The sequence below is a fragment of the Geospiza fortis genome, unplaced genomic scaffold (genome assembly GCF_000277835.1).
Source record: "Geospiza fortis unplaced genomic scaffold, GeoFor_1.0 scaffold130, whole genome shotgun sequence".
NCBI classification, from domain to species: domain Eukaryota; kingdom Metazoa; phylum Chordata; class Aves; order Passeriformes; family Thraupidae; genus Geospiza; species Geospiza fortis.
Window position 1 is genome coordinate 10,118,568 of NW_005054300.1, and position 25,734 is coordinate 10,144,301.

The 25,734-nt window shown below is 38.8% G+C and overlaps 1 protein-coding gene across 1 annotated transcript in view; it reads left to right on the top strand.

The window, feature by feature from the left end:
• The window catches only part of FRMPD2 (FERM and PDZ domain containing 2), a 47,435-nt gene that overhangs the window by 12,402 nt on the left and 9,299 nt on the right, over positions 1–25,734 (top strand). The window contains exons 4-27 of the mRNA XM_031061684.1: positions 768–833; positions 1,959–2,144; positions 3,006–3,132; positions 4,503–4,634; positions 6,963–7,047; positions 9,072–9,222; positions 10,851–10,922; positions 11,597–11,771; positions 12,566–12,716; positions 12,813–12,951; positions 13,820–13,972; positions 15,286–15,471; positions 16,371–16,527; positions 17,314–17,524; positions 18,392–18,495; positions 19,471–19,569; positions 20,639–20,746; positions 20,867–20,983; positions 21,454–21,686; positions 22,245–22,349; positions 23,288–23,381; positions 23,857–23,942; positions 24,135–24,282; positions 25,295–25,509. Of these exons, the coding sequence (XP_030917544.1) occupies positions 768–833; positions 1,959–2,144; positions 3,006–3,132; positions 4,503–4,634; positions 6,963–7,047; positions 9,072–9,222; positions 10,851–10,922; positions 11,597–11,771; positions 12,566–12,716; positions 12,813–12,951; positions 13,820–13,972; positions 15,286–15,471; positions 16,371–16,527; positions 17,314–17,524; positions 18,392–18,495; positions 19,471–19,569; positions 20,639–20,746; positions 20,867–20,983; positions 21,454–21,686; positions 22,245–22,349; positions 23,288–23,381; positions 23,857–23,942; positions 24,135–24,282; positions 25,295–25,509 (3,300 nt within the window). The remainder of the gene's footprint in view (positions 1–767; positions 834–1,958; positions 2,145–3,005; positions 3,133–4,502; positions 4,635–6,962; positions 7,048–9,071; positions 9,223–10,850; positions 10,923–11,596; positions 11,772–12,565; positions 12,717–12,812; positions 12,952–13,819; positions 13,973–15,285; positions 15,472–16,370; positions 16,528–17,313; positions 17,525–18,391; positions 18,496–19,470; positions 19,570–20,638; positions 20,747–20,866; positions 20,984–21,453; positions 21,687–22,244; positions 22,350–23,287; positions 23,382–23,856; positions 23,943–24,134; positions 24,283–25,294; positions 25,510–25,734) is intronic.

Here is a 25,734-nt window from a genome sequence, read left to right on the forward strand (position 1 = left end):
TTTGAGCAGAGGGCAGCCTGGCTCAGCCCCTCAAGCTGAACAGTGCTAATGATGCTGAGATGATTTTTTTTGCCTTTTCTTTTACATACCTTTTATGCAATTTTTATGTATCCTCAGTATTCTTAGCATGCATACTTGTAATTCCTTAAGCCTGATAACTTAGCATAGCCCTAGTAATTTATTAAGCCAGGAGACCAAACATCCTAAGGGTCTCGTAGTAGGAGGCTGGAAAACCCTACGGTATCTTGGGAAACCAAGGTCCTGTCTAGAACATACCCAGTAAACTACAGATTCAGCCCATCCAGGGGGAATTCATTGAATGGGGAAATATCACACCATTCATCCAGGCCTCCCACTGGGGCGCCCCTGTGAGATATGCAAATTTATAAGGTCTATAAATTGTATACGTGATCTGTCATGTGTGGGCATTGTGGCACATCCCACCTTGGTTAAATGGTGCACCATAAGGATCCTTATTAAAATACCAAGGCAAAAACCCCTTATCCCTTAATCATGTCTAGCTCTCAGTTTTTTAAAACCAGGAAAAGACATCACTAATTGCATGCAACCTAGTCCATAAGCTAAGAGTCACTATTTTACTTTTAGATACAGTTGGTCTAGTTTTTCTAAAAAATCATCTCTATGATTCTGTTACTTCTGCCATTTTGTGACCATAGACACAAAAACATGGTGTGCCTAGTACGAGGCTTTCCTGTACTGATTTCCTGTATTGATTTCACACAGGGTTTCCTTTTCTGTTTTGACAGATGCTGGTGTATTCCTTAGGAATGACCCTCTATTGGTCAGCAGATTACCAGGTTCCTCCAAACCAGGCCAGTAACACAAACATTTTTGTTTTCATTTATTCTGGTAGGTTTAAAGAATGAGAGGCATAGTCTTAAGTATCACTAAGAGGGGCTTTATGTTTTGGACCACTAGAAAAGAATTTAAGAGCTTGTGTCAAGGTCAATCTTCACCAAAAATATCAGTTCACACAAATCAGGGAATTTAGTTGGAGCTCATCTTTCCTTTCTTTTTTACCCCCCCTGTTTCTTCAAAAACCAGCAAGGTGGTTGAATCTTATCCTTGGAGGTATTTAAAAGATGTGTAGTTGTGGCACTTACGGACATGACTTAGTGGTGGACTTGCCAGTGCTAGGTTTATGATTGCACAAAATGATATTAAAGGTCTTTTTCAACCTAAATTATTCCATGATTCTATTATTCAAAGATAGACAGGACTAAAAAAAACCATCATGTTGGCATGTTGGCATGTGCTGTGCACATTTATGTGCTTTTTCAAAAATGGGATGGAAGAATAAAACTAAATAACTCCCCTTATTTCTGAGCAAATTCTATCAGTACCTCTGCAAGCTGAAATTATAAGTTTCTTGCTTACCTAGAATCCTTTGAAAGACTTGCAACATACATTTTTCTTCATTTCTATATTGATGCTTTTGGTTGCTTGTTCTCAATTTGGAGAGCACAGATTTCTAGTAGATATAACCTCCCCTTCACATTCTAAGAGAAAAAGCTTTATAAACTAAATGGCCTTAAAATATAAGTATCTGGTCTCTATGACAACAGTTGTGGCTGGTAAAACTCCTCACTTTTTGAAGCTAATGCTACCACATACCTTACTTCCATGAATCTTTGATTCACAGTCTAATTAACAAAGCTCTGGAGCAAACTGAACTGTCTGTCACCAAGAAGCCCCTAATTGGGCCTACAATCATTCTTGGAGATGTCAATTCCCTCCAAGGCTATCCTGGATCCCACTAAAGGTTCATTCAATGCTGTTATGCTGCTTGTCTGGAATTCTCCCAAAGTCTAAAGGAATTCAGTGCATGTTTCTCACCCAGGCTTACAGGAAGGCTTACAGAAATTCCTGATCCCAGTTTACATAGGATTTCAGTCCCCTGGGAGATGTCATTTAACAGTACCCCTATTTTGACTCAGTCCCTCCAGCTGAGTGACCAACTACATACACTCTTGCTGACACTGTGCGAAGATCTGCCACACAGAAGACTTTCTCCTGAATCCATTCTGGAAGCATGTGAAACACATCAGAAGGAATCTGCTTCCTTACCAGCAAAATTCTACATAAAGAGAATGGTTCAGTTTGCAGTGGGAAGTGTCAGTGAGGTAAGTACTACTCTCATGCTCCAGTCATCTCCTTTTCTGCAGTGAGAGAGGTGCCCAGCAACATGAGAGACAGGTGAGTGACTGCCAAAATTAATGTTTGTAGGGATTAAGGAAGTGAGATTTGGTTCTAAACTTCTAGGCAGGAAATTGCGTGGGCACATGTACAAGCAAATAAAGCAATGAAGCTGGCTTACACACCACTTCTACACTCCTGGGAAGTGATTGAGCTTTTATATTTACAGTATCTTAATTTCTTTAGTTAGTACTGAAGCAATCATGACCTTTACAAAGACCTCATATTGGCCAAAGTAAAGGACTCTACACAACAGTAAAAATTTCTCCATTGACATTCTGGTTTCAGGCTTTCTTGATGAAATTCAAAGAAATCTCATTTACATCATGTTGGGAAATTAGGTCATTGTCCTGAGTGGAACTGAATATTTGCTGTGCAATCAAGCCTGACCACATGAGGTCTTTAAAAAATGAGCACATAAGTTTTTTCAAAATTTGAAATATCAAAAACCATTTTTGTTGACAAGCCGAATGACAACAGAAGAAAACACATCAGATTTTTTTTTGTTTCAATCAGTATTCATTAAGACTCTGAGACAATTTTTTCCCTTGCACTCTTTCTTACTCTCTTTGCTACTTCAACAAAGGGTGTCCACTACTAAACTTAGTTAGCATGAGAGCATGGAACCAACATACTCAGTCCTGCTTTGTGTTACTCTGAGAAAATGAAGTTGCTTATCCAAAGCAGATCTGCAGCCTCTGACAGCCAGAGGGCAAGGATCACTTCACTTTGAGAGTCTGAAGTTCACCTATCATATGACAGTGACTTTGAATATTACTGCCTTCTAGACAGAGCAGGTGGTCACTGAAGACAGCACAGCCTCTCAGCTGAACAGAAGTCATGTCATAAGGAAAAGACTGCATGAAAAGATATTGGACACCTCAACACTGGCATCCCAGATGAATTTTCACCAAGGTAAAGAAAGATTTATAATCTGAACTCTCTAATAAGGATACAGACAGCCTTTTCTGTGTCTTTCCCAAAGCAGATGGATTGTTTAATTTCATGCTGTGGTGATTACATGTAGTGTTAGATAGGATAGTTATTGCTGTACATATAAATTACTTCATAATGGAAAGACTCTGAGGCAAGTCAGTGAGGTTTCTTTTCCTTATTTCCACAAAGGACAGTAGTCTCAGGGCTGTGAAGCAATGATAACAAATCAGCTTGCACAGATTTGACTCTTAAAGCACTTTGCATAAAACCTGTGCATATAAAACTCCTCTACTTTCAAAACTGCTTTTGTACTTTGCATACTCCAGTGTATTTTTGAAGGTGGGGTTCTGAGAGGTTATCCTCCTGCCATTAAGGAATATATATTCATCTCTCTTATTTGATTATTCAAGCAAAAATTTGTGGGTTTTGTTTGTTTTTTTTAATTTTAGTTTAATTTTCTATTCAGAAGATGTTTTATAAATTCACACATGAATTGCTGGAGTGATTTCAAGACAAGGCCAAATCCTGCTCACTATATAAGTAAAACAGTATATACCAATTTTTAATTTAATTTGACTAAGATCAAGATTTATTATCCCTCAGAGTAATTCTATAACTCCATAAGTAATTCCCTCTTTTTCCTAGTGTCCACACTGTACTGTTCACTTTGACAGTGATCTCTGATTTTGGAGCAAGGGGAAAGCTGGCCCAAGCTATACAGGATTTTTTTTAATATGCTCAGCATTAGGCATATGAACAATACAATTCCTATTCAGCAAATCACACATATGATCCATGAAATCAGCTAGAATCAAACACAGATTTAAATACATCTGGAACATTTCTATTAGGTATTATTGTTTATAAGAAAAGGGGATTCTTTTGGAAACATACAGCCAAACTATGCCTCAAGCCATATTGGTTCACTTACTCAAGAACTGACCTTGTAGATTCACACTTGCAAAAGTAGATAGAAATTCAGCTGCTGCCAAAAGGGATAGCCCCATTTTCAACCCCATATTAGCCACAAATTCCTGCTAGTTTCCTTACACTGGTTCTAGGGATAATGTATCTGGTGTGATCTCTGTGTTTGCCCATGATTCAGGTCACTTGACTTACACTTGCCAAAGGACTTCAATGAATTAGGGTGTCAATTATATTGAAAATATGTGAGCTGCACTTTGCAAGACAGCATTCTGTTTCTTCCCTTTTTTTAAACTAAAATTATGTTTCAGAGATTCTGTAAAAGGACAAGAGAGATTGCAAACAAAGTAAAGTCAGTGTGCAAGAAAAATACAATGAATTATAATCAAAGTATATGATTCACCACATTTCCTTCCTGTTTCCAGACAAAGGGCCCAGACTAATGAACTATAGTCAGTCAACAGAAGATTACAGACAACTCTCTGTGGATTATAGTGACTCTAATAGTATTTCTGAAAGTACATCTTTGATACTGTCTAACCGAGGACACAGGAGAGGTAAGATTCTTAAAAAAGATTATGTTTGTGAATTATGTATTCATCTCTTTTGTCCCCTGAAATGTGGGACTGACCATGTACCAGGTGATAGATACTCCTATGCAACTTGTGGTTACGTGACTTGGGAGGTATATTTGTGCTAAATTGTAGAGAAGAAAATACTTTTATATTAGATTCTTTTTCACTTGTGTCCTACAATAAAGCTATATATTTCCTGGTTACCATGTAGCCCCATCAGATCTCTCTTGCTTCATGCCCCCTTTGCCAGGTAAAGCTGCTCAGCAGGTCACAAAGTTTGACATTATGTTTTTCGCACATGGGGTCTTGACACAGAAAAGGTGGAGCTACCCCTCAAATGCAATGTGGTGGGCAATGTCAAGATGTCAGCTCCAAAAACAGTTGAATCTATAAATAATACCTAAGAGTGAATGTTCTATGAGGACATAATTCAGAGAGAAATTAGGCACATCCTGGGGAAAAAACCCATCATGTCTTAGCCTCTCACCCTAAGCCCTCAGCCCAAGGATGAGGAAAGTGAGGTCACTCCTGTTAATGCTCTCCTCCTGCAAGGTGCTTTTCTGAAGCTCCAGAATTGCAATCAATATCAGCAGCAATAAAAACCTGGGACTGCAGCTGCTCCATGAGTGACACATACGTGTGAGTCACATACACAGTCACACACAGGGAAGGTAAACTCAGAACAGAAATCTGAAGACGTTTAGGTCATAAACTTGACAAAGGCTCATTCCAGTGACTTTGTGCATATCTCAGTCTCCACTGAAACACTGGTAGCTGTGCATACTCAGGATTTTGTAAGACAGGATTCTAAAAATACATGAGTAAACACAGAATGTGAGAGCTTGTTTGTCACAGACATTCTTTCATGACATAATGTATTTTAAAAAAAATCATTCTTCTATGAAAAGAAATATTACCATCTAGTAGAGCACCATCATCAAAGGAGATAAATATCTCTATCAAGACTGTACATTAGGAGCTCATTTAAGATATAAATCTACAGCATCAACTTCTTTGAAGAATACATGTTAATTTAATGTCAGGCGTGTGTTGGATTTGTGATCAAAGCATGGCAGTCTGGCCACTGAAAGTAGCCAAGCTGTCCCACTGCTATAACAGCTGATATAGAAAGACTAAGGGGAATTTTATGATCTTGTCAAAATATATTTATGCAATTATATTAAAACCACAGTGCAAGCAGAGAATTTTGTGAGGTTTTCTCGTTAAAAAGCATGTTGCAGGATTGAATCTTAACTTTGGTAACTAGCTTATCTCAAATCTCACATTTTGTCACTACCATCTGCAGCTTGAAAACTCCCCACATGTTTATGCTTATTTTAGCAATGGGAGTGTAGATTTTCCAAGTTTCACAATTGCAGTTGGTTAGTTGGTACACTAGAATTCAGTGTCACGTTTTCATGTTGGAATTTAGAGTGACGTCTCAGGGTGTAGTGCATGAATGTTTCATCAAAATTATTCCACTTCCATGATAACCTTCCACACAGCTTATCTTACCACCTCTATCATCCTACTTATGTAATAGTTTGATATGCAATTCTTCAAATAAGATCAATGAAATGATCCAGGTGAACAAAAATTTAACCTTCTCACCCTTCCCTAAAGATTTCAAACATCTCTGCTGATACAAGAAACATTCATAGAACCACCACTTGAATAACCCTCTCTGGTTCTCCCTCTAAATTTCAACCTTCATGTATTTGGACAAAGCAACACCTGTCCATTCTGTAGCAAGAGAGATGACTGAAGGTGAAAAATAATGCAATCCTTATTTGCTAAGACGCCACAAACCATCCACTACTCCTACGATGTTTTTATGTTGTAAAAACATTCACAATATATTTAACATAGAAAGTAACCAGGGGAATAGACACAATCATTTTCATTTCATTGATTTTATATTCAGCTCTGATTAAGCCAGAGAAGTTTCATGCCTTTTTCTGCCCATTTTATGCCTGAAAATAGAAGAACAAAAATTGGGCATAATTTATGAAGAGAAAAAGCTGATTCACAAATTACCCCCATAGAGATGGAAATGACAGCTATTGTACCTACACAGCTGTTTTCCAAATTACATTCACATAAAGGGTTATGAAGAGGAAGTAACAATAACTAGGGAACTGGGAATACTGCTGGTGTAGTATTCACTAATCCTATTAAATAGCCATTTACCATGTCCAAGCAAGGACACAAGAGAGGAAGCTGCCAGTCTAAATTTCTTCCCTGTTGTAATTGTCCCAACATCTGATGCTGAGTGCTGCTACTGTCGCTTGATTCCTTTATTTATTGCAGGAAGAGTTCCAGAGACACACAGATCATGTGACACCACACTTAGTGGGTCAAGGACAGAAAGTAGCTACAAGCTCTTCATAAACAGGTAAGCTCAATTCAGATTCTACAAGATGGAAACTGTTTTATAAGCAAGTGAAGCCAGCAACTAGTGTGGCAATGCCAGTATCAGAAAATGCCTGAATTGCCAACTGAGGCTGTTTTGATAATGGATACCATTTATATAGAATAAATAACTTAATAAATACATAAAAAAATTCTATTGTGTAGAATAAATAAATAAATAATGTTCACCTAGACTTGTTTTGGTTCCAAGTGGAACAGTCCAAAAGCTCTAGTGAATGGAACTTGGGCCCTGAACAATCCATACAAAACAAATTCAGGATTTCTACATTTACTCTGTACCACTGTGTCCTGCCAGATGCCACAGGCCCCCCAGAACAGTGGCCCCCAGCTGTGTCTGCACCAGGCAGGGAAGCAGCACTAGACCTCTGTGACTGAAACAGCTGGGAAGCTGCTCCACAGAGACTGTGAAAGGATGGATTTGATGATCTTAGAGGTCTTTTCTAACCTTACTAATTATATAATTTATGAAAGGAAAAATTTGTTGAGAAGGTATGAATAGTCATCACTTTCTGTGTCAAGGCATTCTGTCAGAGTCCTTATTTGTCCACATTCAGATTTTGGATGTGGTCTTGCCTTGCTGTCACATTAAAGTTCTGTCACACCTTAAGTGTCCTGGAGTGGTTATGTCAGACCATGTATGTAATGTATAATTTTCATTTGCATTTCCACCTCAGTGCTTATACTGATTTTTCTCACTTGTGTCAGTCATATCCAGCCCTGCACCACCACTGTACTGGAGAGTTGCAGGTAACCCAGGGTCACAAGCAGTAAAGACCTCTGCTCTGTCATGAGGATTAGCCTCATTTGAGCCATGGCATGGACAGCAGCCCTGTAGACATTGACAAAGAAAACTGAGGATTGTACAACTGATACTAACTCCTTTTCAAAAGCCAGGGAAACACCCCTGCTGCCAAACAAGAGTTTTCTAGACTGGATGTTAGCACAGTGCAGCTACAATCATGGCTGCTTCCAAAGGAAGAAGAGATGTAAGTACTGTCAGCCTCTAGGCACCACAAAGACCAGAATCCCATAGTTAAGCACCATGTAATCCCTGCAGACATCCCATTTAAATTGGGTTCTTGACCCAGTTAAACAGGAGTTTCTTCTTTTAACCATGACACAAGTAATTCAGGCCCACAGGAAATGCTCAATTTAGATCAACTCCCAATTAAATGTGTCCCAAGTAAACAGTTTGAACTTCCTGATAAATCAGCCATGATAATCTTGGTGATATGAGATATCCCGGTACACCTGTAAAACTGTAACAAGAGATTGCAGGATAGTGGCTGCTTTTGTCAAGAAAGAAGTCTCTGTCTGCTTGTCTAACTACACACACACACACACACACACACACACACACACACATATTTATACATGTGGTCGCCAGCATCTATATATGCTCACGTGGAAAACACCATTACTTTCTACATTAAAACTATAGTACAAAGACAGCTTTCTGATCTGAGATTTCACACACCTTTTTCTTAATTAAACTGAAAATTCCCTCGGTTCCCTAGGACATTAATTTATCCTAATGAATAATTTAATTCCCATTCATGGAAAATTCCGAATAATGTAACAACAAATGTTAAGGTTTTCTGAAGCTTTTTTCTTGAGAAAATAATAAATGAGGAATTCGCTTCATCCTGTAGAATTCCCAGAAAGGAATGGGGCTACAGTCTTTGCCTGTTGGCTTCACCAAAGTTAAACCAGCTGGATCTGGCTCACCAAATGAAGAAAAGAAACAAACCTGACTCTATTGAATCAAAGCAGAGTTAAGATTTATGTGTAAAGGGCACCAGTAATATTACTCCTGTTAAATTATTTCTCTTTTTCTCTAAAGAAACATTAAGGAGCTTATAGCAGACATTTCCCTGGACTTCATAGTATTCCAGTAGTTACTGTACCTTAAGCTCTCTGTCCCCAGGTCACTGTTGTGCTGATTGCATGTTATATATTTTCCTCACTATGACATTTCCCTCGGAGGTCGGTGAGTGCTGTAGAAGAAATCCCAGCTGGAACTCAGAGGAACGGCCGACAGAACCTGCTGAGCTTGGGCTCCACCTTCTCCGTGTCCACAAAGGACTACTCAGCAGCTGCTGCATCACAGAAATGTTTCTTCCACAGGAAGGAAAAGGTGAATGATGAAAAACACATAAGCTGATTTCAAAATGTAAATATCACTAAAGAGAAGCCTCTCATCTAATTTTTGTTTGACAGTGATGTGCATAATAACTACTGACTCACCTTATTAGATGAGTATTCTAGATTGACAGACTCCAAATTAGGCATAATCCAGTTGTGCTGTCAGAACTGAAGGCAGTGAAAGCAATTGTCCATAAGTACTATGCAAAAGCTCATAACTGAACCCTCTCTGACCTACATATGTGATTTCTGCCAGCATCAAACACCATATGGACTGTTTTCACCAACCACTTTGACAGCAGCTTCAGAACAGCAAAAAAATTTACAGGGACACTTTACCCAAATGTCTGCCAGCCAATGATGCTCAAAGGACTTAAATTTTTTTTACAGTGCATGTCTGGACAGAAAGCATAGGCTGGCAGTGAATGTGCCCAGACGGTAATTCTCCTAATTGACTTGCTAAGTTGTGGTAGGACTCTGTTAAATGGAAAGGATAATGTTTCTTTAAAAGGTTGTTTTGCAATCTCTTCTGGATTGGAAAAATTCAGAAATAACTGAATCACAGAAAACTCCACCATGATCCTTCATATGGAGTTTTCTGTTGTGGAGCAAGAAGGGACAGGTTTCAGGCTGATGAGGCCTTTCATCTCCTCCTAGTTCAGAACCTCAACAGTGACCAGTGACAAATATTTGGTCAAGGGCTTCAGCTAGATACTGTGGAAAATTATATTTTCTCATATAAATTTTGTATTAAATTTTCTTATTATGGTTTTTGTGGGGATAATAACAGCCTTTCACAGGAGTTCAGCAGCTGTTACAAAACAGTGTTAGTCCCTCTTTAATGTGATACAAAACTGCATTATCTGTTGGTAGGACTGTACTATTATTAATTTTTTTTTTAAAGTATCTAAATGGGTCAAGTTACTAAGTCATGGTGAACAGCTGAAAGGACTCATTACTTGAAGACATTTAATTATTTCTGTCTGCTTAAGGGATCTAAAAGCATAGATGTATCTGATGAAAACCCAATATATAAAATTAGTTGAGGTGGATACTCAGCAAGAAAAAAAGACCCTAAAACTATAATAGTTTTAAAACTTAAAACTTGAAGTTATTTGAAATTGAAACAAAAAAATACAATGTTTACTAATAAGAACCATCAGTCAGCCTTTATTATGGGAAAAAAGCAGCTCTGCATTCCAGTTTAGTTCCTAGAGAGGCTGGGTTTACTCAATCACAGCAGTGTGTATGTATGTGTTTACATGTCTGTGACTGTCCTCAGAGAATTTGGGAATCAAATGAGAAAAGGTCACAGGGTAAATTAAGTTTCTATAAGTGTCATAAAAATAGGTGCCTTCCAAAGCAAATGGATCTTGCTTAAGTGCCTTTACAGAAGAAAAGGCTTCAGCATGAGCTCACCTCTACTTAGACCCTGGAGAGTCTACACAGGAGAGACCTCAAACAGAGAGAAGTCATCAGTCCGCATTTGCACCTTATTAGACACTGAAGTTAATTAGGTCCAGCATATAGATCAATAGAAATGGGTTTCATTGATACTTGTGTTTAGGATCTTCATTCCATTAAGAAGACTTACTAAATTTCTAAATTGCCTCCTTGCAGTTTTCAGGTCCAGAATTTGTTATTTTGTCTAGTGAACCACCAGTGACCTTACAGCTGCCTGGATCAATTGTGGTAAGAATGAACATTAAGAATCTAGAACTAATCCAGTGACATTTTAGTCAGGGTTCTTTGTAAGTAGCACGTGAGTCTCAAGCTAGTATTTTCTCCATGTCCTCCTCTCAAAACTAGTTAGGGCTCCTGCAGACGTATTGAGACTTGAAAGGATGTGCTTTAATTCCTAGTGCTATTTAGTTATTTCTGTTGGTGCAAAAAAAGCTTAATTTATCCTTCTCGGCTAAGAATGCTCACTTTAGCCCTAGACCTATGAGACAAAGACTGTACAGCAAATCTGCAATATGGCATCTAGTTCCAATGTATGGGACTTCTCCAGCTTGCAAGCACATCCTTTACTTTTCATTAAGATAAGGTAGAAAGTTGACAGAGACAGCAGTAAAAATGAGAGCAAAGCAAATTTGGAATTAGCCCCAAATCTATAGTAACCCTGGTGACTGGAGAATTTGAGTATGCTCAGCTGTTTTGTTGTGATTCTTTGGGTTTTAAGAAAATTAGAAATGTTTGTGATATTAATTTAATGAGAAGGGAGGCAGAGAATAGCATGGTGTTGTGACCAATTCCATCAGGTTGCATAGAGGCAGGCTACTTGTGGGCCTCAGTAATAAAATGCTGTGGAACTTGCATTGCTTGTACTTGGCACTCATTCTTCATTCTTTCTTACATGTTCTTAGACTAAAAAAGGGAAATCCTATTTGTCCCAAAGGGATCTCAATGTGATTCTACTCAATGGGCAGTGCCTTGAGGTGCAATGTGACATCAAGACCAAGGCAAGAGATGTTTTCAACACTGTGGTGGCGTATGCAAACTTGGTGGAACATTTCTACTTCGGCTTGGCTTACCTGAAAGGTAATGAGACAGTTAAGTACAGCTCTGTCCCTCAGTGCCTCTGTAGTCACTTTATCAATGAATTCCAGTAAGAATTCATCAAAGAATCATTCATCAAGAATTCATTCAAAGATCCTTTAAGATCCTTAGCTAGAAGCAGATACAAAGCTTGTGCAGCAGTAAGGTATGTTGGTTTGAACTGCACTGCACTGATGTAAAGCATGTCTGCCCTAGGACTGTGCATCAGCATAGCCATACAACATTTACTGGCTGATACTCCCAGGCAGAAGTGGCTGTGTCTCAGCCTTGCACTCAAATAATACTGAGCCATGCAGCTCCAGCAGAAATTCCAGGAAGCATTGCAGTGGGAAAGGTTGCCTGTGTTTATTCCTAGATATAAGTGGGATAGAGGTTCAGCTGTGTCATCTACCAGACCCACATCTCCCTAGTCCCCTTCTGATGGCAGGCACAGCTGAGGCACTGGGAAAGAGCACACCTTGTGTGTAGGGCATGAGGATTACAAAGGGGTGCAGAACCTGAGTGGTGGGAAGAATGCAAGGCCCATGAATCCTTGAGTGATTTCTCAGGTACCATACTAATCCAGCATCTAACATTTGTAATCCAGAATTACATACTGTCCTAAGTTCTACATCAAAGGAGCAATAAGTTAAATCATGACACAGAAAAGTAAATCTCAGCTGACATCCCAAATCCATTTTATTTTTTATTGCTAGTGATGCACTCTATGAAGACAGCAGAACTAAGCTGCTGAAGTATATCCAGGTTTATCACAGAACCCAAAATTCTCATTTCAGGTAAAGAATTCTTCTTTTTGGATGAGGACACCAAACTCTACAAAGTGGCCCCAGATGGCTGGAATGACCAATCCAAGAAGAAAATGTCAATCATTAATTTCACTCTCTTTATAAGGATAAAATTCTTTGTCAACCACTTTAATGTTATTCAGTAAGTGCAAAATTCTGCTGACTGGAGGAAAACCAGTAGCATTTAGGGATAACATCCAAAGCTCCCCCTGAGTTCCTAAACCCTTTTCTATTCCAGGCATGGCTTGACAAGGCATCAGTTTTACCTGCAGCTTCGTAAAGATATTTTGGAGGAGCGATTATATTGCAGTGATGAGACTGCCCTGAAACTCGGCGCTTTGGCTTTACAGGCAGAGCTTGGCAATTATGCTTCTGAGGTGTGCAGAAATAATACAGTATTTCTCAGAGGTCTCTCTCTACAACTTTTGCAGCTTTTCTTTGTCACATAGAGTTTAAAGAAGAAATGTGAATAGCAGAGAACCTCAGTTAAGTCCTCCAGCTAAGTCCTTCAGAATTAATTTTAAGAATTACAAAATATTCCTGATTATGGAGTAGTAATGAGCCAGGTGAATTTACCAGGAAATATGGCAGAATGATGAGAGAGTCTAGGTCCTTCATAATTGATAATATATCCTAGAAACTCCAGAAAATCTGTAGAAGGTTTCAACACTGGCCCAGCTTAGATGCGCAGAGGGGCTTAAAGAGATCAGTAAACAGGGAAGAGAAAAGCAAAGACACACTTCAGAATTCACAGCTATCTTATGTGTAGGCTCAGATCCACAAGCTGCAAAGACAGGGAGGTCTCTGCATATCTGAACTAGCTGTCCTAGTTTTCAAGTGTATTTATGTTGGCTTCCATATTTTCAGCTATGTAAATCAGAGTAGCTCTGTTAAATGAACTTTGAGTGGTCTCATCCATGTGGTCAGATCTACTATGGCAAGGGGTCCCCCACTGTAGGTTGTACTGATGCAGCTGTAGCTGTCAGCTCTAAGAGCAGGACACACCTGCAGGCCCAGCTCCTTTCTCCCCTCTGCCCAAAGAAGTTCGAGCAGCTGCCTGAGCACAGGGCAAGAGGCAATTCAGCTGTCAGGGCACTGCATGCTGTTCCAACTTTCCTTTGGGAAATGGCAGCAGGGTGACTTTTGCATATGGGTCACCCTGGAAATGAAATGCAATGAATAAGAAAAGTCAAGAAAGAACAAAAGGCACCTGTCTTTCTGTTTTTCAATTTTTTTGCCCACCAGATGCATGGAAAGAGCTATTTTCGTGTTGAAGACTACGTCCCAGCCAGTCGAATAGAGAAAATGACCCTGGCATACGTACAGCGAGAGCTTGCTAAATTACATCGTATGAATCGCTCCCTATTTGAGGATGAAGCTGAACTAGAGTTTTTAAAGGTAACATTAGTTTTGAGGTAGAAAGCCCCTCTCTATTTACCGTTGTCTATTTTCTTCTTGCCTGACACAGTGGATTTTAGATATGGTGAAAAAATTTGAATAGTCAACAAAAACCTCAGAATTTCATTCTACTGTAGATACTGTCACTTATAACTGAGAGTTTTTATAGCATGCTTTGGTGTATTTGCAGCTTTCTAAGGTTTGATGTAAATTTTTGGCATTTTACCAATGTCTGGGCTCCAGAAGATTATAAAACATGAGAATAAGCACTTTTTTGACTTCTGAAATTACAGCAGCTGTTCAGCCACTTCCTAAACATGTAGCAATTGTTTGTTTAAAAGTATCTGTGAGCCCTGGAAGTGAGGAAGGAGTTATCTGAAGTATTTTCTCACTTGACTATTTCTCTAGGTCTCTAAAGTGTCACGATGATGTGGCATTTAACTTTTTTCCTGCTAATTTCTCTTTCTCCCCAAACCTCTTTGCTTTCCATCAAATGAAAAATATCAGGGATTAGATAATGGATAAATACCAGTAGTCATTTTGCTGCAGTGCCACATGCTGGTATTTATAGCATCATCTTAGTTTAGTTGCTATTTAATTATATTAGTTCCTCATCTAACACTGTCAGTGCAATTGAAGAAATAGATTGAAGCTTAGCCTTAATGACAGTCCCATCATGTGTGGCAAATCCAATGAAGAAAAAGCAGCTTTTGTTAGTATCTGTTTCAATGAATAAGTCTGTAGAAGGAGCCAACTCATCAGAGAAAGTGAGAAAGACAGAGCCCATGGCTAGAACATGTAAATTCCAAATATGTAAGGGATTAAAATTAAAACCCAGATTCAGCTAGTGATTATAGATGCCCCAGTTTTCAAGACCTGAACGTTTGTACTTTGGTTACTTTCTGAGAAAACAGATCTTCTTAAAGTGTTTTATTTTGGTCACTGAAAATCTCTGTTCACAATTGAAAAGTCATTTGAGGATTCTACATTAGCTTCCCAGAAAGAAAATATAAGCTTTTAGGATAAACTCACATTGGTCTGCAGATCAGACAGTAAATCCTAGTCATATTCCACAGTTCTGTAACGTGTCTGAGTCACATTTTAACACTTTTGTGGCCAAGTACAGGAGGTAGAAAGACAAGCATGAACACCCAGAATCTCTGGGTGAGTTTCTCAGAATACGCCCTGCATGGTTAGATGGCAGGGGCAGACACTAGCTCCTCAGACACTCAAAAGCATTTTCTCCTCTATCTACCTTTCTTCCCATGGATCTTTTTGAGTAAGGCATGGTAAAAGCACTTTTTCTCTACAAGGTGACTCAGCAACTTCCTGAATATGGAGTGTTATTCTATCGTGTGTCCCAAGAGAAGAAAGGGACAGAAGGGGACATCATCCTGGGAATCTGTGCCAAAGGCATCATCGTCTATGAGAACAAAAATCACACAAGAATTGCCAGTTTAAGATTTCAGTGGCGTGAAACAGAGAGAATTTCAGCTCACGTGAGTTGGAACTAACTGAATCTCTTCTCTTCTCTACTGGTTTACTGCCTTCCTGTCGCTTTGATAAATTAATTGCATTCAGAGCAAGAATTAGATTCACTTTATATGGGCAAGTTCTTTCTGAAAAGAGTTTAAAATCAAAGCTGGATCTGGATGTGTATATGAACATACTGAGTTCTTTGTGAAGTATAGTTCTGCAGTATTTATGCCAAGGCCAAAGACAAATTACCATAAAACTGGATAATCTGGTGCTGACTATTACAGAGACTATGCCAAATCTCTCCACAGCATATTCCATATCCATTCCTCTCTTTTTTTTTACTGCTCTTTTCTTCTGTTTTTCTGCCTACATCAGGTCATGGGATGATGTCTTCCACTTTCCAGATCTCATCATTTCCACCCTCATCTCTTAGTATATTGAAGACTGCTAACTAGTATTGGGGATAAGATTGTGACCCATTTCTAAATGGGATTTTGACATTAGAGGTATATCAATGTACTGTTGTACAGTTTAGGTGTCAAACTGGATCACACATTTCCCAGCTTGTTTGCTCTCCAAAAATGGTCCTTCTCCCCCTTAAAGATATGTTCCTTTTCATATTAAATTTGTTTAATAATTTTAACATCTGTAGGGCCAAATTTTGCAGTTTTAGCAACCTCCTATCACTGCATTCAATGTCCTAAGGTTCTTGACTTTTGACATAGAAGAATTATGATCCCAGTGACAAATACTTGGCTTACAAGTGCTGAATTTACAACAGGCATTTACTGAAAACAAAAGGGATGCAGTCAGGCATAAATACAACTGAACAAACCAACAAGATTATATAAATGAACTGTCAGTGCCTCAGTGTGATGACTGATATATAAAGCAACCTGTGCTTTTTTTTCCTCTTCAGAGAAAAAAATTCATGATTGAAAGCAGCTTCAGTGGTAAGAAACACACCTTCATTACTGATACAGCAAAGACATGTAAATACCTACTGGACCTCTGCTCTGCCCAGCACAAATTCAATGCACAGATGAATTCTAGGCAACTTCGTCAAACTTCATCAGGTATCTTTTAAGCTCATGTTTATGCTAGTCTGTATCAAGCCGAGTTTTTGTTTTTTCAATGTGTCTGCAATTTCCTGCTGTCTCTCCATCCTCCAAGTCCCCTCTTGAGCCTACTCAATGAGAACCTAAATACATTGGTATCTTCTTCAGCACCACCTTGTTTCAGAAAAATTAAATATTTTAGAGGACAGATTTTTATATAGCAGAGCTCAGGCACCATTAAGCAAGTAGTAGATTTCACAGAAAGGCAGAAAACTGGACAGCAAGTGCTGCCACCAAGATGGTCCCCATTTGACTTCACTTGTGCAAATGACTCAGTTCCTTGGTGTCTCTCTGAACTTTGGAGAGCACATGTTCCTAGAGTTCCTGTCTTCTCAGATATAAATATACTGGAGTGGAAGGCCTGTGAAGGATGAGAAACCACCAACCTGGATTATTCAGACTCTGAAATACAGTTTCTCATACACTAATCATTTACAAAACACACTTCAGATTTAAATTATATAGGGTTGTACATTTCACCTGTCTTTGTGGAAAATGCATTTGTAGTATAATTCACAGAAATTAAACCTAAATGCAGCATATATTTTTTATGAAAGAAAACTCCTTCTACTCACCCCAAGGCCTAGGTATCCTCAAGGATAAAAGAACAAATATATCTGTAATGTCAATATTTTTTCCTGGCATATTCAAAAGATTTTATTTAAATTTCCTTTAAGCTTAAAAAGACACAATAATATCAGAGGATTTGTCTTTGCTTCTTCCCCTCTCTTGCTTCTCATTCAGAGGACAGTAAATTTGTGGAAATAGACAAATCGAATTCTGCATATGCAGCTCAGCGTGAACACCTTGCCCTTATTCAGAGACTGTCTCGCTCTGAGAATGTGCTCTATGGAGCAAACCTGGAAAGCCTTTCTGCTGGGATGATGAGCAAATCTTGTGATAACCTCAGTGTGGAAACCAACAATAGGACTAGACACAAAAGCAATCTTGGCAGGTAGGTTTGCCTCTCTCTGAACATGTGTAAGGCTCAGGCATAAACTATTTTTTTTTAAAGTTCTTGTTGTGGTCACACCAAAAGGTCTGGGGCTCCTTGATGCCAGACAGTAGTGCAAATGCAGGCAGGAAGTTAATAGACTAAGAGAGCACAACTTGAAAAAGAGTGACATTTAAATTTGTACCAGACTCAAGAAGGAGCTACTAATTGGGTTATGAGGAAGTATAAAAATGAGGAAGAATAAATGTAAAATCTTCAATGTCTGTGTATCTTCACTGGAAATTATAGTATGTGAATTAAAAAACCATCAGGAGCTGGTTTTGATCAGGAATGCAGAGATCATTACTCAGTTGATTCCTCCATGTCCAAATGTGCCATTCATAGGGAACAGTGCAAGAACTTCTCCCTCTTTGCTTTGGTGCATCCACCTGTGTAGGTTCTTACTACAGCTGCACAGCCTCAAAATGAATTCTAGTGCCTTTTAGAGTACTAAGAGTTAGAATAGAGTTGAGGAGAACAAGAACTACCAGAAAAACTTTCAGACGTGGTTTTGTCTAAATGGACTAAATGAATGAGGGGCAAGCTATGCTGTGTTTTCCTGATACCTGCAGTCAGCTCAGAGCAAAACACAGGAGGAATCAGTCATGATGAGTGGTTTAATGGCAACTGTTATTTGGAAGCAAATGCCGGCAAGGATAAACCACTTCTCCCCTAAAATTAAATATGTCCCAGAAATCAGAATACTCATTGAAAGGCTATAAACCTGTGCATTCTCAACTTGGCTCTGACAGACTAATGACAATGAAGAGTGCTAAATACCACTGCTGACTTTTTATTGTAACACAGTCTTCCTTTCCTGCCCTGCAGATCTCTATCAGGGCTATCCCAGTCAGAAATGCACATCAATTTGAATGGAAAGCAAAGGAGTTATGATTTTGTCTCTATTCATTCAACTCAGAACACCATCAGTGGTGAGTATAATAATCATAAAGAGAGACAGTACCCTTCCATGTTTATTGTTTCAATAGAAGGAGACCAACATATATTTTACTTACAGATTAAAGACTATCCTTTTTTACTTCTAGTCCTGGAAATTAATCCGGAGTTTAGCAAGACAAGCTGTTTTCTTCCCCTTAATTCCCACTTTGCATCAGGTTCAGTGGTAAGGGAGTTGGTGATAAAATGATTCTATAATGGTGCCTAATGCTCTACAGAGATGTAGTTCAGTACATCCAGAGACTCTTGCATGGGACAACATCCCTGTGCTCAGAGGTCATTGTTTTGTTCAAAACTGAGATCTACAACTCAATAAATAATGCATGAGACAGCATAGGCTCCAGGTCTTTCCTCCACTCCTGCACTTGCATAACACTTCCTGGAATAAGGACTGGATATCTAATTTTCTATCAGAAGCCAGACTGCATGCACATGGGGAGCCAATCTATGGAACATGAAGCTATGCTTATCTGGTTAGTCTATTTAAAAATTAGAACAGTACTATAAACACACTGTGGCAATTGCCCAATGGTAAGTAGTCACTGTTGCAATCAGTGTTGGTTGGATTGCACCTTCAGGTCCCACAGGGCCTAAGGCTACAGCCCACAGGAGATTTTGCATCCAAATCACCCTCAGGTTCAATGGGAACTACATGCTTGACTCTAAATATTCTAATCTTAATAAAAACATGGCAGAAAAATATATATTCTCCCAGAAAGGAACATTGTAGGACGAGGTCGCACAGCTCTGTACAGAGTTTTTTTGAAATAATGAAAGCTTCTGAACACTTGTTTGAGCTTCCAGAATTATATTGATTCAAAGTATGTTGAAGTCAAGGATAAAACATATATTAATTTTGAAGCTTCAGTTTTGCATAGTACATGAATATTCCCAGCATGCTGTACTCCTAGCATTAATCTACATTTATTCTAGCTGTTTTGTTTCTGCAGCACCTGGATCACCAGCCACCCAAAAGGAAGTTTTGCTAAGTGGTCTAGAAAGAGAAATCATATGTGTCAGCCTAAAACGTGACCCTAAGAATGGATTTGGTAAGTAAGGAACATAAATGTTATGTTTGTTACTGGGGCTATCAGATCCTGGTGCTAACACTGATGCTTGCTGACTCAGGCTGGGCAAGACTGTGAACTCCTTTAGTCCATTTATTCTTCTTATAGAGTAAGAGTACCAATCTTTGTGAAGGACTCAGAATTTCCAGGACTGAAAAGGACTAAGAACAAAAATCAAGACCATTATATTTTCAGAGGATTAAATAAGGCCACAGAGACTAAAGGAACCAAGTGCTAAGAATACGTTGAGAAAACAATGGTTTTAGTTTTGTATCTGAAATACACATCTACTGATTTTATTTATCTTAGACCTTACAGATGGTGCCTGTGAGGGTGCAAAATATTTACACCAACTTCACATAAATGTTTTCCAACTTTTGGATTATTATCTGGATACTATTTTTGTTCTATAATACCTTAATCACACTGTATCGAGTTCTTGTGGATGAGTTCAGAAGTTCAGACCATCAGGTTTTACAAATTAAAAATCAAATTTATAAATGGTGCACGTCTGTGTGTAATATCCTAATCCCAAATCCAACTATTATAGAAGTGAGAAGAATATATTTCAATAGTCAGAGTTAGGATAGTGAAACTAAACTACTGAACAATAGATTTCATTTTCTTAGACCTCTTACATTAGAAGTTTACGTGGCCCACCTCAGGTTTCCTGTTTGCATGATGTAGAATGCTGTTCAAATTTATTTCATGAGCTTTTATATAATTTCCCTCCTGCAGGTGTTAAATGCTGCAGGTCCACCTAGTTCATGACTCATGAAATAAAGTAGTTAGAGTCTCTAAAAGTACTGAGCCAGGAAAACGTTGTTATTGGGAAATCATATCTAAGTGGTGACCAAAGTCACCAGCGCACTTTAATTATAAGTTTAAAGCTCTCCCAAGTCAAGACCTTGATGCCCTGTAAATCAAGGGCAGCATCCTTCAGATCATGTACAAAAGGTATGCCATTGGAGTAAGAGCCTTTTGTGCTCCTAAGATTCATCTTTTTTAATGCTGCCAGTGTTTGCATTCTCGTGCTATCTCGTTTTTGCAGGTTTTGTAATTATTGGAGGAGAAAATGTAGGAAAATTAGACCTTGGTATCTTTATCGCTTCAATTATCCCTGGGGGACCTGCAGACAGAGCTGGAAATATCAAACCAGGTCATTTTCTGTACTTTTTAATTAGAATTAAAATACTTGCATAGTTTAAAGTTAGCTACTCTGGATTTACTTCCTTATTTAGATGTGCTTTCTCTTGCTTTTATCTTTTTTTTTCTTAAGGAGGACGACTCATCTCCGTGAATAATATTAGTCTTGAGGGTGTTTCATTTAATACTGCAGTTAAAATCATACAGAACTCTCCTGATGAAGTGGAGCTCATCATCTCCCAACCCAAAGGTATAAAGGCAAAAGCCTCTGCTGGCTCTGGGATGCTAATGGTTAACTCAGGACACTCATCTCTAATGGACACTGGGATGTAGTACTACTACACTCTTGCTACTGATTGCCACTTAGAACAACCATACACTAAAATAGTCAACTTCTGGTAGGTATCATGTGATGTCTCTGCTACATCAGTGTGAAAAAATCTATTATGGGCTGCCTCACTGAAGACTAAAGGAATTTTGGCATTTCTTTCTCTGACAGAGAGGCATAGTCCTCTGCAGAGAGGAAGCAAACACATTTCTGAACACCTACAATAGCAGTGCTCCATTTTACACTGATTAACTCATTTTACAGATCTGATTTCACAATCAGTTGAAATAAGAAGTTACTTTGTCCTCTTGTGCTGGGTTATAATAATATTTTTCTTCAAGTTTACTTGCTACTTGCATTTAACAATGTCTTATTTTGGTATGGCTTTACAGACATGTATGAAGAAGGATTAAATGAAGAAAAGAATCTATCAAGAGGAAACAGCACTAGTGGATCTGAGATCTCTTGCGTAGACAATGGGAGAAAAAAGATTCAGGATTGTCATACAGCTCTCCCCAAAGAACAGGACACAAATACAGAACTTGAGAAGACTCTCTCTTGGAATTTAGCATCAAAATTGGGCCCTAGGATTCCAGTTCCTTCAGCTAATAGCCTGGATATAGAGGTAACTGAGATTTTGATGCTGCTCAGTAACGTTACACCCAGCACACAACATACAGCAACATTCCAGATACATGTAGAAGGAAAAGTCATTGTGAAGGAAAGAAGATAGAAAAACTTGAAATAAAATACATTGGAAATGTCAACATGATGGACGTGTCTAGAATATGTGAATAAATGGGGAAACTGTTCTACAAAATGTTTTAAAAATTCTCCTTCCTTTTCCAGTGAAGGGACAAAATTTTGATTATCTTCCTGGAATCTTTTAAGTTTTCAAACCAGTTGCAGAACATGCCATGTCTAATTTCCTACTTCTAGACATCCTCCCTATATATACTCAGGTTATGTGCATTTAGACAGATTGCATTTTGAGTAGCATTAGCTTAAGCTTCCAATAATATCAGAGATATAAATGGTATCACTCCAGGTTGTCAGTGACAGTAGGATCAAACCTTTTACATCTTCTGGAAATGCTCTCTTCTTTTTTTTTAAATTCCTTTCCCTCCCTTTCTTTTTCAACCAAGATACTGTAATCTCATTAAAGTTTTTATTTTTGAGACAGGCAGCTGATTCTTCCCACTTACCATCTCCATCAGAAACCAACTCAAAGGAAGTCTACACGGTGGAGCTTGTTAAAGAAGATGGGACTTTTGGAATCAGCGTGACTGCAAGTGTCACTGTTTAATTGTCTGTCAAATTGTTACCTGACTGAGAACAAAGACAGAAGATAGGCTGATAACAGAAACTGTTAGCATGGCACATTGTGAACCTAAGTGTCCAACTGATTGACATAGAATGCATGAAGTACTGTCTTTGCTCATTGCCTGGTTCTTACCCACACTGTGTCCTGGCATAAAGCACGTGGCAGTACAAACCCTTTTTGTCCTGACTTGATTTGAGAACAAGACCTACCACCGAAAGCAGAGTTTGGTCAGGGAGGACTAGAGAAGGTCAGGGGGGACTAGAGAAGAAATATCTGCCGCATTTGGATAACAAGTCCTTGTCCTAGCTATTTAATTAGAATTTACCCCTCCAGGCTGAGATGTCTCTACAGTCTTTGCTGAAATGGAATGTGAAACAACAGCCATTTCATTTCCTGTAGAAGAAATTAAGGGCCGTTTTTTTTTCATCTAAATTTGCCCAGGGGATGTAGATGGACAGAACATGATTCTTAGGTTAATCTGAAATTTCTCTTAGTGCTTAAGTTCAGGTCCATGCTTAATATATTGTCCGAAAGATTAGTAATTGAAGAATGGATATTGCACAGCTTAGAAACTGAGCTAGAGAATAACTGAAAGATGCAAGACCATTTTATGTGAGCATAGGGAGAAATTTATGAACATTTAGTAAATATTTTTATATAGTCACGTTGAAATACATTGCATTTTCCTGAGAAAATAAGATTACTGCCTATGGAAGTATATTATAACTAGATGGGGTTTTAGAGTAATGGGGTTTTGAGTAATATCCTCTTTCTCTTTTCCCCAATATTTAAAGAAGAAAGCAATTCCTGAAGCAGTTACTTTGCAATGCATGTGTAAGTTGCTTTGTTGTTAACCACAGGAAGAAAATATGAAGACTCTAATCTGTGGGCATGTTTTGCAGGGTGGAATTAACACCAGTGTGCGTCATGGTGGGATATATGTGAAGTCAATTATTCCCAGGGGACCAGCAGATAAGGATGGACAAATAAAGATAGGTAACATGTCTGGCAATAAAACCCTGGGCTGCAGTGAGTTCACTGTTAGTGTGGACAATGAAACACATTTGGGATTGGAGGTGCTACAACTGCAAAGTGTAATATATGGTCCATCATTCCCCAGCCTGTCCCTGTACTACATTTAGGAATCCCACTGAAAAAACAGAAGCCTCACACCAACACTGTAGAGTTACCTTCTGTGGCTGCCATCAGGATAGTGACTCTGACATCACTGTTACTGTGCTAACCAAATGCTATCACTGCATTTAGTTATAGAATACCCTGGAATGCTTTAGCACCTGGTTATAGAATGCTGTACAGCAAGCAGTATTGCTTTCCTATGAATTATTATTAATTTGACGCATGTAAGCATGAAGATCTATTGTAACATGGGCAGCCTCAAGGTTTACACCCTCTGAACCTGAACATCAAAGCAACTGGATGTTCTTTTTTTTTTTTTTTTTTTTAACTGCAGGTGATCGTCTGCTGGAAGTAGATGGCATCAGCCTCTGTGGCATCACCCACAAACAGGCTGTGGAACGCCTTAAGAAATCTGGCCAGGTTTGTACAACAGCAGAGATCAATAAGATACACAATACACTAAACTGGACTTAGTATGAAGCACAGTAGCCAAGCTTGGCCAAAAAAAACATCCCTCCCTCTGCTCCAACCCCATTCCTCTAAACAGAAAAGTACAAAGACTTAGGACTCACTGTGTCCTGTGTAACTGGAACCTGTTTATCCCTGTTTTAGATTGCCAGACTGGTTTTAGAAAGGGGAAACTACCAATTGGCAGAGCCTTGTCTGACTGCTAATGACAGAAAGCAGGACCAATGTGCAGTTGTTTCTGTGGCAACATCCCTCACAGATGGCACCAAGGACTGCTGCTTTTTGACAGATGGTAAGTGATAAAGAAGGAACTCAGGGTGACTTCCTACGATGTGCAGGAAAGGAATGAATGAAAATAATTATATGACATTTCTTTGGGTTGGAAGGAAAACTGTATACTGAATAAAATTATAATATTCAATATTAATGACATAATCAAAAATCAATCCTGAAAAATGTATTTCTGATGTTCATAGAGTTATAGTGGCTAGATACAGCTGAATTTACCCTAGGCATCAATACTGTATCTCTCAGCCTTTGTGAGACTGGGCTGGCAAGGGAACACCCCTGTCTGTACTCCACCGCAGTCTCGGGCAGGAAGCAGCCGTGTGGATGTGGCCAGGCTGTTACCCAGGGAGAGCCTCACCAGCACAGCTGCTGATGCTGTGGCAGTGATGAAGCTGGAGGGAACTGGAGACTGCCATCACTTAATTTCTCAAAAGCACAAGATTTAGAGATCACTTACACAGAATTTAGCCAACAAATAAATGCTGTATCTTTTACTGAAGGTTGTCACATAAACACCAAGTCCGAACCATACTTTTCCATGGGGCAGTTACTCCTCTACACTGGAATTCAGCTACAAGCATGGTGTTTGGGAAAGGCCTGATCTCTCATTCTTGACTGGAAAGAGCAGTAGCTCCAATTCCAGCTTATGCTGGTTAGTGCAAGACCTAAACTAACTACAGAATAGTAAAATCTATGCAACACTTACAGAAGAATATCAGAAAAAGATAGCATGTGAATCTTTTTATCTTGGTACAAAAAGCTTTTCCCTTTATGGGTTGGTACCAGACTGTGAGCACATGGTGGAATAGATTCTAGTTCTCCCTATTCTGACTGTGAGATTTCAAAGACTTAGATAAGATAAAGGAATGCCTAAACCTTCTTTTGACTTTATTATTAGTAGATCTACTTCTCCGGCACACAGGGGAAAAGTCTTTTGAGAGTATAGTTTATACTGGCTCCTCAGGGGGTACATATGCCATGGTTCCCACTTTTTTCTCAATCTCTGATTTGAGCAGATAACACATTTGAAGTGAAATTAACCAAGAATTCTGGAGGCCTTGGATTTAGTGTTCTGCAGATGGAAGGAGATGCTTGTGAACACCTTGGAGGAGCTATTGTCAGGATCAAAAGACTGTTTCCAGGGCAGCCAGCTGAAGAGAATGGAGAAATTGAAGTTGGAGATGTCATTTTAGCTGTGAATGGGAAACCTCTCAAAGGGCTCCTGTATCAGGTAGCAGGAAGTGTTATTATTGGGGCTCCATCTGGGTAACAGGTTAATAAAAACAATGGATTTAAACATAATTATCACCAGAGGGAGGTAGAATTTGCATATAATTAATCTGATTTCTATGTAGGATTCTTTTCTAGAACTCCTATGTAGAATTTCCTTTCTAAATGAATTCTGACAGCGAATTTCGTCTGCTATTTAATTTCTAAGTTTCTACCATTAATGTAT